The sequence below is a fragment of the Pseudophryne corroboree genome, chromosome 9 (assembly GCF_028390025.1).
Source record: "Pseudophryne corroboree isolate aPseCor3 chromosome 9, aPseCor3.hap2, whole genome shotgun sequence".
NCBI lineage: Eukaryota > Metazoa > Chordata > Amphibia > Anura > Myobatrachidae > Pseudophryne > Pseudophryne corroboree.
In genome coordinates, this window is record NC_086452.1 from 275,054,017 (window position 1) to 275,066,285 (window position 12,269).

Below are 12,269 nucleotides of genomic sequence, written 5' to 3' on the forward strand. Positions count from 1 at the left end.
ATAGGGATAAAATGCAATGGCTGACAGCAGCATCAGTCAGAAATTTTAGTCAAATCATCATGCATAGGACACCACAAATAGGTTGAACTCGATGGACAATTGTCTTTTTTCAACCTCAGATACTATGTTACTATGTAGTGAGTGTCCAGTCAGTCCTGGGCACAAAGTCTAACTGAGGTCTGGAGGAGGGGCATAGAGGGAGGAGCCAGTTCACACCCAGTTAAAGTCTCTTCAGTGTGCCCAAGCTCCTGCGGATCCCGTCTATACCCCATGGTCCTTTTGGAGTTCCCAGCATCCTCTAGGATGTAAGAGAAATACTGACCTTTGGCGACAGACGAATTCTCTGGTGCATGTTGATATGAGATCCTGACCACTTGTCCAGGAGATCCAGTTGGAAGGACCGAGAATGGAACCTCCTGTACTGGAGAACCTTGTAAGAGGGCACCATCTTTCCCAAAAGGCGAGTACATTGATGAACTGACACCCAGGCTGGCTTCAAGACATCCCGGACCATTGTTTGTATCACCAACGCCTTTTCCAGTGGAAGAAACACCCTCTCCACTTCTGTGTCGAGGATCATCCCCAGAAAATACAACCTCTGGGTTGGTTCCAAATGTGATTTTGGAAGGTTCAGAATTCAACCGTGGAGTCCGAGTAGGTGGGTTGTGAGAACAATGGACTGCAACAGCTTCTCCCTGGACGATGCCTTTATCAGCAGATTGTCCAGATATGGAATGATGTTCACCCCTCGTTTGCGGAGTAGAATCATCATCTCTGCCATCACCTTGGTGAACACCCTCGGTGCAGTTGAGAGGCCGAATGGCAGTGCCTGGAACTAGAAATGACAGTCCAGTAATGCAAAACGGAGATAAGCCTGATGCGGCAGCCACATAGGAATGTGAAGGCACGCATCCTTGATATCCAGGGATACAAGGAACTCCCCCCTCTTCCAAACCTGATATCACCGCCCGGAGAGACTCCATTTTGAACTTGAACTCCTTTAGAAAGGTGTTCAGTGATTTTAGGTCCAGAATGGGCGTGACTGAACCATCCGCTTTCGGTACCACGAAAAGGTTCGAATAGTAACCTGTGGTTTGCAAATGAGGAGGAACTGGCACAATGACCTGTGCCTCCACCAACTTCTGGACAGCCTGTTGTAGGACAGTTCTGTCTGCCAGTAGAACTAGCAAGCCTGATTTTTTTTTAAAATTGGTGAGGAGGGAGATTCTGAAATTCCAGCCTGAATCCCTGGGACACAATATCTATCACCCAGGGATCCAGGCCGGGCGATACTCAGACATGACTGAACTGTCTGAGTCTCGCTCCCACTGGCCCCACTTCCAGGCCGCGCAGTCCACCGTCATGCGGAGGACTTTGGCGTACCTGAAACAGGCTTTTGTTCCTGGGAACCTGCAGCAGCCGGTTTCTTGGACTCGACCTCCCCTAAAGAAGGTATTGGACGGTTTGGCCTTTCTAGGCTTGTTAGGCCAAAAAGACTGTGAGGCTGATGAAGAGAAGGATTTCTTTGGAGCAGGTGCAGCTGAGGGAAGAAACTGAGACTTACCCGCTGTAGCCGTGGAAATCCACGCACCCAAAGCTTCCTCAAAGAGAGCCTGACCTGTGTAGGGTAGGGACTACACATTTTTCCTGGATTCCGCATCGGCTGACCACTGGCGCAGCCACAGTCCCCGACAAGCTGAAACAGACATGGAAGAGATTCCTGCAGCCATGGAACCCAGGTCTTTCATGGATTCTACCATAAAACCTGCTGAATCGTGAATGTTACGCAAAAAAATTCAACATCACCCTCATCCATCGTATCCAAATCCTCAAGTAAGGTGCCTGACCACTTGACTATAGCTTTTGCAATCCATGCACTAGCAACAGTGGGATGCAATATGGCCCCCGAAGCGGTGTACATTGATTTAAGTATATTATCAATTTTACGATCAGCCGACTCCTTTAAGGCGGTAGATCCCGGAACAGGTAAAAACCACCTTTTTTGAAAGTCTGGACACAGATTCGTCAACAATTGGCTGGATTTCCCATTTTTTGCTATCCTCCTCAGGGAAAGGGAATGCCACCTGGACCCTTTTAGGGATCTGGAATTTTTTCTCAGGGTTTTCCCATGCTTTCTAAAATATAGCATTTAATTCCTTTGACGCAGGGAAGGTTAGCAAGGCTTTCTTATTTTCAGTGAAAAAAGCCTCAACCTGCTCAGGTGTGGTATCATTAATATTCAACACATCCCTGATAGCCTCTATCATCAATTGCACCCCCTTTGCAAAAGAGGCAGACCCCGCAATATATCCCCATTACCGTCTGTGGTGTCATAATCAGTATCCTTGTCATCTTGCGCATGACATGAACAAGCACACATTTGTGGGGGTATATAGAGGAGCGTCCTGAGGTACCAGAATCGTGCCATACAGCCATAGAGTTCTGCAATACCTGGGTTGCAGATTCATTACTTGCAACCCTGTCTGAAATCTGAGAACTCCAAGATTTGATAGAGGAAAACCACTCAGGTTCCCTTGCTGGAATCTGTGCTAAACCAGTGCTATCCTGATTACATGGAATGGGATCATCCTGGGAGGACACATCCTCCGCAGCATACGACAGTGTCCCTGGACATAGCTAAAGGAGACCACCAAACACTCCACACTCACAGGGGAGGGCAGACAGAGTCCCCCCCCCCCCTCCAAGAATGGCAAGAGAGACACAAAGATTGGAGCCAACCCACACACAGCGCTTCTAACCAAAGGGAGACCACTTGTCAGCGCATACTGTGCACCTTAATAGGATACACAGTCGTATTGCAGCCTCCCCACCCCCCTTCTACAAGCCCCTGGTACAGTTTACAGATAGCTGGAGTTGCTGTGGAGGGATCTGATTCTCCTGATCAGCGCTGTGCAGGCAGGAAAATGGGGCTGAACGCTGCTGGGTCCGCTCTGAGGATAAGCTCTGCCCCCAAAATGGAGCGGTCTTACCGCTCTTCCACTGATTATACTTGCCTGAGGATTGAGTGCTGGCTGAGATCAGAGGACCCCGACAGGCTTTGGGACCAGTACAGGGGGTAGCGCTGGCTCAGGGCGCCCCTCACAGCGCCGCACCATGTACCGGGATGGAGCACAGTTAATACTGCGCTCCTACCCTGCTGCCGCCATCTTCACACCGACTCCCCCGCTTGCTAGGGGGGGGGGTCGGTGTCTCATTCGCCACCGATTCTTCAGCTCTGTAAGGGGGTGGTGGCATGCTGCTGGGGCGAGCGATCCCCAGCGGCGGGGAGCGATCTGACCCCTCAGGAGCTCAGTGTCCTGTCAGTGGAGTAAGTGGCTCAGACCCCGCAGGGCAGACACTACTCCCCCCTTTAGTCCCACGAAGCAGGGAGGCTGTTGCCAGCAGCCTCCCTGTAAAATAATAAACTCTAAATAGAACTTTTCTAGGAAAGCTCTGTAGAACTCCCCTAGCTGTGACCGGCTCCTCCGGACACATTTTCTAAACCGAGTCTGGTAGTAGGGGCATAGAGGAAGAAGCCAGCCCACACTCTCAGACACATAGAATTAGACGGCAGAAAAGAACCACTTGGCCCATCTAGTCTGCCCCCTTTTTTTTTTTTTTTTTTTTTTTTTTTTTTTATAGCCTTTAGGCAATCTCAACCCTTTTTTAACCTTAATTCTTTGTAAGGATATCCATATGCCTATCCCAAGCATGTCTAAATTGCTCTACAGTCTTAGCCTCTACCACCTCTGATGGGATGCTATTCCACTTATCCACTACCCTTTTTTTAAGTCATTTTTCCTTAAATTTCCCCTGAACCTCCCCCCCCCCCCTCCAGTCTCATTGCATGTCCTTGAGTTCTGATACTTCTTTTCCTTTGAAGAATGTTTTCCTCCTGAACTTTGTTAAGACCCCTGATATATTTGAACGTTTCTATCATGTCCCCCCTTTCCCTTCTCTCCTCCAAACTATACATGTTAAGATCTTTCAGCCTTTCCGGGTAAGTTTTGTGATGTAGGCCATGCACCATTTTAGTTGCCCTTCTTTGTACACTCTCTATGTATTTATATCTTTCTGGAGATATGGTCTCCAGAACTGAACACAGTATTCCAGATGGGGACGCAACAATGACCTATACAGTGGCATTATCACTTATTTTTCCCTGCTACCGATTCCTCTCCCTATGCAACCAAGCATCTGACTTGCCTTCCTCATTTCTTTGTTGCATTGCTTTCCTGCATTCAAGTCACTTGAAATAGTGACTCCTAAATCCCTTTCCTCCTCAGTAGTTTCCATTATAGTACCCTTGATACTATATTTAGCCTTTGGGTTTTTGAGACCCAAGTGCAAGATTTTGCATTTTTTAGCATTAAACTGTAGTTGCCACGTTCTTGACCATTTCTCAAGCCTACCTAGGTCAATCAATCATTTGTTTTACACCTCCCGGTGTGTCTACCCTGTTGCATATCTTTGTATCATCTGCAAAAAGGCATACCTTCCCTTCAATACCATCTGCAATGTCACCAACAAAGATATTAAAGAGAACTGGACCAAGTACAGATCCATGGGGTACTCCAATTGTAACATTTTCCTCCATAGATTGAACTCCATTTACTACAACTGTCTGTTTCCTATACTGCAACCAGGTTCTTATCCATTTAACCGTTTTATAATCCACCCCCACGTTTTCAAGTTTATTTAGCAGTCTGTGATGTGGGACAGTGTCAAATGCCTTACTAAAGTCTAGATATGCTACAGCTACAGCTCCCCCTTGATCTATTATTTTCGTCAGAGTCAAAAAAAGTCAGTAAGATTTATTTGGCATGATCTCCCACCAGTAAATTCATGCGGTTTTGGATCCTGTAAGTTGTTTAAGATATTCCACAACTCTTTCTTTTAATAGTTTTCCATTACTTTCCCTACTACTGATGTAAGGCTTACTGGTCTGTACTTACTTGCTTCTACCTTGCTTCCACTTTTGTGCAGTGGAACTACATTTGCTCTTTTCCAGTCCTCTGGAATAGCACCTGTATTTAGTGACTGGTTAAATAATTCTGTTAAAGGTGTAACCAGCACATCATTTAGATCTTTGAGTATCCTTGGGTGTATACCATCTGGTCCCATTGATTTATCCACTTTTAGTTTTGAAAGTTCTGTTAGGACCTTCTCCTCTGTAAATGTACTTTCATCTGCCTTATTTTTATGAATGTCCTCGCAACTTAACTGTGGCCCCATCCATTCCTCTGTAGTAAATACTGAGCAAAAATAATTACTTAGGTGATCTGCTATTGCCTTGTCTCCCTCCACCAAATGCTCACTCTCTGTCTTAAGTCTTATTATTCCTCCATTTGATTTTCTCCTTTCGCTTATATACTTCAAAAAAGTTTGCCCCCTTTATCTACTTTATCTACTGACTGGGCCATTTTCTCCCCAGCTTCTGCCTTTGCACGTCTGATCACTTTCTTAGCATCTTCTTTCCGTCTGTCAAGATACACCTCTTTGTCGTTATTATTTTGAGTCTGTTTGTATTTCCTAAAAGCCATCTTTTTTGCTTTCACACTAGTTGATACTTTTTTTGTGAACCACACTGGCTTTCTTTTCCTGGTGGTTTTCCTAACCCTTTTGATACACAGGTCTGTTGCACTTAGTATTGCACTTGTTCCTCCAGTCCACCAATGAATCACTTAAACATCTCTCCATTTTTGCAAAGTAAGCATTTCTAAATCCAACACCTTTATTTTTGTGTGACAGGAGTTGGATCCTGTCTTTATACTAAACCACACTGCTTGATGATCACTGGATCCCAGGTGCTCACCCACATATATGTCGGATATCCTATCACCATTTGTAAGAATTAAATCTAATATTGAGTCTTTGCGAGTGGGCTCCCTCACCAATTGCTTGAGAGATGCTCCCTGTAAGAAATTTAGAAATTTGCCACTTAAGTTGTAGCAGAACTTGCAAAAGACCCCTCCCAATTTACATCAGGTAAATTAAAGTCTCCTATGATTATGACTTCTCCCTTTAAAGCCATTTTAGTGATGTCCAAAAATAGGTTCCTGTCCAAATCCTGCCCCTCTAGGACGTAAGAGAAAATTAAATGCTAATAAGTTTACCCGCCCACAAACTAAATCGTATATATAAAGAATACTGGACAATTTTAATAAATTCTTAACATAGCATTGCGCCATCGAAATACATTCATATGAGCACATCACAAAACTATTAGAACTCAAATGTTTCATACTAAATTATGCTAACGTTTTAGCCATCAACGTCCTGATGATAAACGCACATGTATTTGTCCCTTAATTGACCCCGTACGTCTCTCGCTGTAATGCTGCAATAGCAAGTCAAGGTTACATAGATTTAACGCACCAAACCCTTTGATGAGCTCGGTAAACACCCCGGGATCGCTCTCCATCAGGCACCATTCTCCAGCGCCGCCCGCCATCTCTTCCCAACCTGCTGCTTTACCACATGTGAAACTCTTATTAACCATGTGTGCGGCAGTGTCACTGACACAAGCGCTCTGCAATTGCAGGAGGGCGTACCGTGTCTTTACCTTCCTGTCTCCGTTAGTGTAGACATTTTGCTGAAGCCACACAGATTACACAGCATCTCCGGACTTGGGGCAAACGGATAAAAAAGCAAACAAAAAACAACCGTACAATCACAGTGGAAATCTCTATTTATTGGTTTGGTTAAAAACATGTTGTTTATGGCGGTGACTTTTATCTGTACTTTCCATATATACAATAGGCTTGCTGCACATTAAATTTCACTTTGTACAGGGGCGGCCATATTAAGTGAGGGATCTGAGCCATCAAGTGTGTTTAGTCAAACGACCGTAAAATGCAGAATTGTTCTACGTAAGGATACTGTAACTGTGGGTGGGATACTGCCTCTAATGTATTAAAAGGCAACGCAGAACTGAACAGCCTGCCTTCTCCAAGCCTATCCCGCCCAACAAGAGGCGCTGACGCTATCGCTGATGGTCTTCACGTGATTTGAAACTACCACGTGATCACCCAATTTTTAACCCATACCTTCAGGGTTAAATATGTGTCTGCCAATGTGATAATTCTGGTTTTTATCCCTATTTTCTACATCAGTCCTATTTGTCAGTAATTAAAGACCACAATTATTGAGAGCATGCTTATTCTTTTTCACCATGAAATCTGACGTGCAGAAAGTATAAATTAATAGGACTAATTAAAAAAGATAGATTTTTATTTTCTCTGACGTCCTAGTGGATGCTGGGTACTTCGTAAGGACCATGGGGAATAGACGGGCTCCGCAGGAGACTGGGCACTCTTAAAAGAAAGATTACGTACTATATCTGGTGTGCACTGGCTCCTCCCTCTATGCCCCTCCTCCAGACCTCAGTTAGAATCTGTGCCCGGCCTGAGCTGGATGCACTCTAGGGGCTCTCCTGAGCTTCCTAGAAAAGAAAGTATTTGTTAGGTTTTTTATTTTCAGTGAGATCTGCTGGCAACAGACTCACTGCTACGTGGGACTGAGGGGAGAGAAGCGAACCTACCTGCTTGCAGCTAGCTTGGGCTTCAAAGGCTACTGGACACCATTAGCTCCAGAGGGATCGAACACAGGCCCCGTCCTCGGTCATCCGTTCCCGGAGCCGCGCCGCCGTCCCCCTTGCAGAGCCAGAAGAACGAAGAGAAAGTTGAAAATCGGCGGCTGAAGACTCCGGTCTTCATTAAGGTAGCGCACAGCACTGCAGCTGTGCGCCATTGCTCCCTTAGCACACCACACACTCCGGTCACTGATGGGTGCAGGGCGCTTGGGGGGGGGGGGGGGGGGGGCGCCCTGGGCAGCAATTAGAGTACCTTATTGGCAAAAATACACATAATACAGTCTAATAAACTGTATATGTGTGAAAACACCCGCAATTAAAAATTATTAAAAACGCGGGAGAAGCCCGCCGATGAAGGGGCGGGGCTATCTTCCTCAGCACACCAGCGCCATTTTCTCTTCACAGCTCAGCTGGAAGGAAGCTCCCCAGGCTCTCCCCTGCAGTATCCAAATACACAAAGGGTGAAAAGAGGGGGGGGCACATAAATTTAGGCGCAAAATTAAATATACAGCAGCTACTGGGTAAACACTAAGTTGTAGTGTAATCCCTGGGTCATATAGCGCTGGGGTGTGTGCTGGCATACTCTCTCTCTGTCTCTCCAAAGGGCCTTGTGGGGGAACTGTCCTCAAATAGAGCATCCCCTGTGTGTGTGGTGTGTCGGTACGCGTGTGTCGACATGTCTGAGGTAAAAGGCTCCTCTAAGGAGGTGATAGAGCGGATATGTGTGTGAGAGGGTGTCTCCGTCGACAACGCCGACACCTGTTTGGATATGTGTAAGTGCTAAGGTGAATTCATTGCACAAAAGGTTAGGGAACAGACAGGAAATCTACCTGTGTCTGTCCCTATGTCACAGAGACCTTCAGAGTCTCACAATGCTCACTATCCAAGATAACAAACACTGGTATCGACACAGAGTTTAACTCCACTGTTGACTACGATAATGCATAGTTACAGCCAAGATGGCTAAAAAGTTTTCAATATATGATTATTGTAATAAAACATGATTTGCATATCACTGATGACTCATCTGTCCCTGACACGAGAGTGCACATGTTTAAGGGGAAGAATGCTGAGGTAAATTTCCCTCCTCTCATGAGGAAAAAGAGCGTGAATCTCCAAACAAGAGACGTCAGCTTCCCACAAGAGAATTCTCAGGCTGTATCCTTTCCCCACTAGGGCCAGGATGTGTTGAGAATCTTCCCCTAGGGTATCTTGTTTGCACAGACGGTAGCATTTGCTATTCTCTGGGATCCTGCAGATAGCGTGCACATTCTAGTATACTACCAAGACCGGCGATTGTGTCGGCAGGGGTATATAGCGCTGTGGCAGCGTGGACAGGTACCTTATCAGCAGAGATTGAGACCCTAATATAAAAATATTAAAGATGCTGTCTTAAGTGATAGATACTGTATATAATTATAAAGCATGCCCAAAGAGACATGAGTATACTGGGTCCTAGAGTCAAAGCTATGTCGATCTCTGCTTGACGTGTCCTGTAGAATATGCATTGGACAGATGATGCTGAGGATTGTGTGGAGAAGGGTTCTAGGGGCTGGTCTCCACAGCTATAGCTGGTAATTCTGCTAGTTTGCCTTATATTACCGCACAGCCTAAGAAAGCACGACATTATTAAATGCAGCCTTTCGAATAAAGAAACAAGAAAGTCTGACGTGCGTCCTTTCTTGTCAGAGCCGGGGACAGAGGAAAGAAGCTGCACAACACAGCTAGTTCCCAGGAACAGAAGTCCTCCCCGGCCTCTACAAAAATCCACCAATGTCGCTGGGGCTCCACAGGCGGAGCTAGGCCCGGTGGGGACACGCCTTCGTAAGTTCAGCCACAAGTGGGTTCACTCCCTGTTAGATCCCTGGGCAATAGATATTGTGTCTCAGGGATACAAGCTGGACTGTGAGAAGATGCCCCCTCACAGATGGCCCTGCGGGCTTCCCCCCAAGAGAGGGAGCCAGTGTTAACTGCAATTCACAAATTGTATCTTTAACAGGTGGTGGTCAAGGGTCCCCTCCTTCAACAAGAGGGTGTTATTATTCGACCATGTTGTAATCCCGAAACCAGACGGTTCGGTCAGATCCATATTGAATTAAAAATCCCTGAACATATATCACTGACCTGATTTGGGAGTGTTGTGGACTCGGGGCTTCTTCCGATGACCGGGAAGAGGAACCGCTACTGGGTCGCAGTAGAGATGGCCGGATGTAGGTCTTCCTCATGCAGGATTAAGACGGCAGGCAGGAAGCACGGAAGAATTCTTGAAGGTTTCCTGAAAGACAAGACTTGTAGAGATGCTGAATGCTGAGGTACTGAAGTGCTGGAGACACAGGTATTGAGGCACGGCGGTGCCGGAGGCACAGAAATGCTGAGTGCTGAGGCACTGTGGTGTTGGAGGCACTGTGGTGTTGGAGGCACTGTGGTGTTGGAGGCACTGTGGTGTTGGAGGTACTGAGGTGCTGGTGGTACAGGTACTGAGACACGAAGGTGCCGGGAGCACAGTGAGACTGAATGCTAAGGCACTGGAGGAACGGAGGTGCTTGGAGGCACGGGGGTGCTTGGAGGCACGGAGGTGCTTGGAGGCACGGAAGTGCTTGGAGGCACGGAGGTGCTTGGAGGCACGGAAGTCACAGGAACGTGGGAGCTCTGGAAATCACAGCTTCTGAGGCAGGAACGAAGATACTCAGGCACCGGATCTCTGCCCGGAGTCTGGTTTTGAATTCCCCGCCCTTGCCTGAGTGAGTGAGGTCAAGGAGGCGGAGCAGGACTGACGTCACCTGCCTGCTCCGCCTCCTTGACCTCACTCACGATGGCGGCGCCCTCGCTCCGGGAAGCCGCCGGAGGAACGCGCCGACCCGCCGCCGGGACCGGAGACCGCCGGGGGAAGAGAGGCGCCGGGCAGACCAGGTCACCCGCAGGGACAAGCGCGGCCGCCGCTGCCCGCGGTGAGTGACAGTACCCCCTCCTCCAGGAGTGGCCCCTGGACACTTTCCGGGTTTAGTTGGATGTCTGGAGTGGAAGATCCGAACCAGTCGAGGAGCCGTTACTTCAGTAGCCTTAATCCAACTTCTCTCCTCAGGGCCATAACCCTTCCAGTCTACCAAGTACTGTAATTTTTTATGAAGATAACGAGAGTCAAGAATAGCTTTGATTTCAAACTCCGTTCCAGCTTCTGTCACTACAGACGTTGGCTTAGGGGATGCTGAGTGGAACCGATTCAGAATGAGGGGATGGAGGAGAAAAACATGAAAGGCGTTAGGTATTCGAAGGTGGGAAGGCAACCCCAGTTTCTCTGACATCCTAGTGGATGCTGGGAACTCCGTAAGGACCATGGGGAATAGCGGCTCCGCAGGAGACTGGGCACAAAAGTAAAAGCTTTAGGACTACCTGGTGTGCACTGGCTCCTCCCCCTATGACCCTCCTCCAAGCCTCAGTTAGATTTTTGTGCCCGGCCGAAGCGCCATTTTCCCTCACAGTTCCGCTGGAAGGACGGCTCCCTGACTCTCCCCTGCAGTCCTGCTACAGAATCAGGGTAAAACAAGAGAGGGGGGGCACTAATTGGCAGCAAATACATATACAGCAGCTATAGAAGGGAGAAACACTTATATAAGGTTATCCCTGCATATATATAGCGCTCTGGTGTGTGCTGGCAAACTCTCCCTCTGTCTCCCCAAAGGGCTCGTGGGGTCCTGTCCTCTATCAGAGCATTCCCTGTGTGTGTGCTGTGTGTCGGTACGATTGTGTCGACATGTATGAGGAGGAAAATGATGTGGAGGCGGAGCAATTGCCTGTAATAGTGATGTCACCCCCTAGGGAGTCGACACCTGACTGGATGGTCGTATGGAAGGAATTACGTGACAGTGTCAGCACTTTGCAAAAAACTGTTGACGACATGAGACAGCCGGCAAATCAGTTAGTGCCTGTCCAGGCGTCTCAAACACCGTCAGGGGCTCTAAAGCGCCCGTTACCTCAGATGGTCGACACAGACCCAGACACGGATACTGACTCCAGTGTCGACGGTGACGAGACAAACGTAATGTCCAGTAGGGCCACACGTTACATGATCACGGCAATGAAGGAGGCTTTGAACATTTCTGATACTACAAGTACCACAAAAAAGGGTATTATGTGGGGTGTGAAAAAACTACCCATAGTTTTTCCTGAATTAGATGAATTAAATGAGGTGTGTGACAAAGCGTGGGTTTCCCCCGATAAAAAACTGATGATTTCTAATAAATTATTGGCATTATACCCTTTCCCGCCTGAGGTTAGGGCGCGTTGGGAAACACCCCCTAGGGTAGATAAGGCGCTCACACGCTTATCAAAACAAGTGGCGTTACCGTCTCCTGAAACGGCCGCCCTCAAGGAACCAGCTGATAGAAAGCTGGAAAATATCCTAAAAGGTATATACACACATACTGGTGTTATACTACGACCAGCAATCGCCTCAGCCTGGATGTGCAGCGCTGGGGTGGCTTGGTCGGATTCCCTGACTGAAAATATTGATACCCTGGATAGGGACAGTATATTATTGACTATAGAGCATTTAAAGGATGCATTACTATATATGCGAGATGCACAGAGGGATATTTGCACCCTGGCATCAAGAGTAAGTGCGTTGTCCATTTCTGCCAGTAGAAGTTTATGGACACGACAGTGGTCAGGTGATGCG

At 47.4% G+C, this 12,269-nt stretch overlaps 1 protein-coding gene across 3 annotated transcripts in view; it reads right to left on the reverse strand.

Moving 5' to 3' along the window:
- UCHL5 (ubiquitin C-terminal hydrolase L5) overlaps window positions 1-6,530 on the reverse strand; it is a 667,016-nt gene extending 660,486 nt beyond the window's left edge. For 2 of the 3 annotated variants that reach the window (XM_063940312.1, XM_063940310.1), the window contains exon 1: window positions 6,379-6,530. Coding sequence is in view for 1 of the 3 variants with exons in the window: in XM_063940310.1 (XP_063796380.1) it covers window positions 6,379-6,502 (124 nt within the window). In the remaining 2 variants the exon portion in view is untranslated. The remainder of the gene's footprint in view (window positions 1-6,378) is intronic. The other variant, XM_063940311.1, reaches the window with a different exon arrangement.
- Window positions 6,531-12,269: the final 5,739 nt, after the last annotated feature.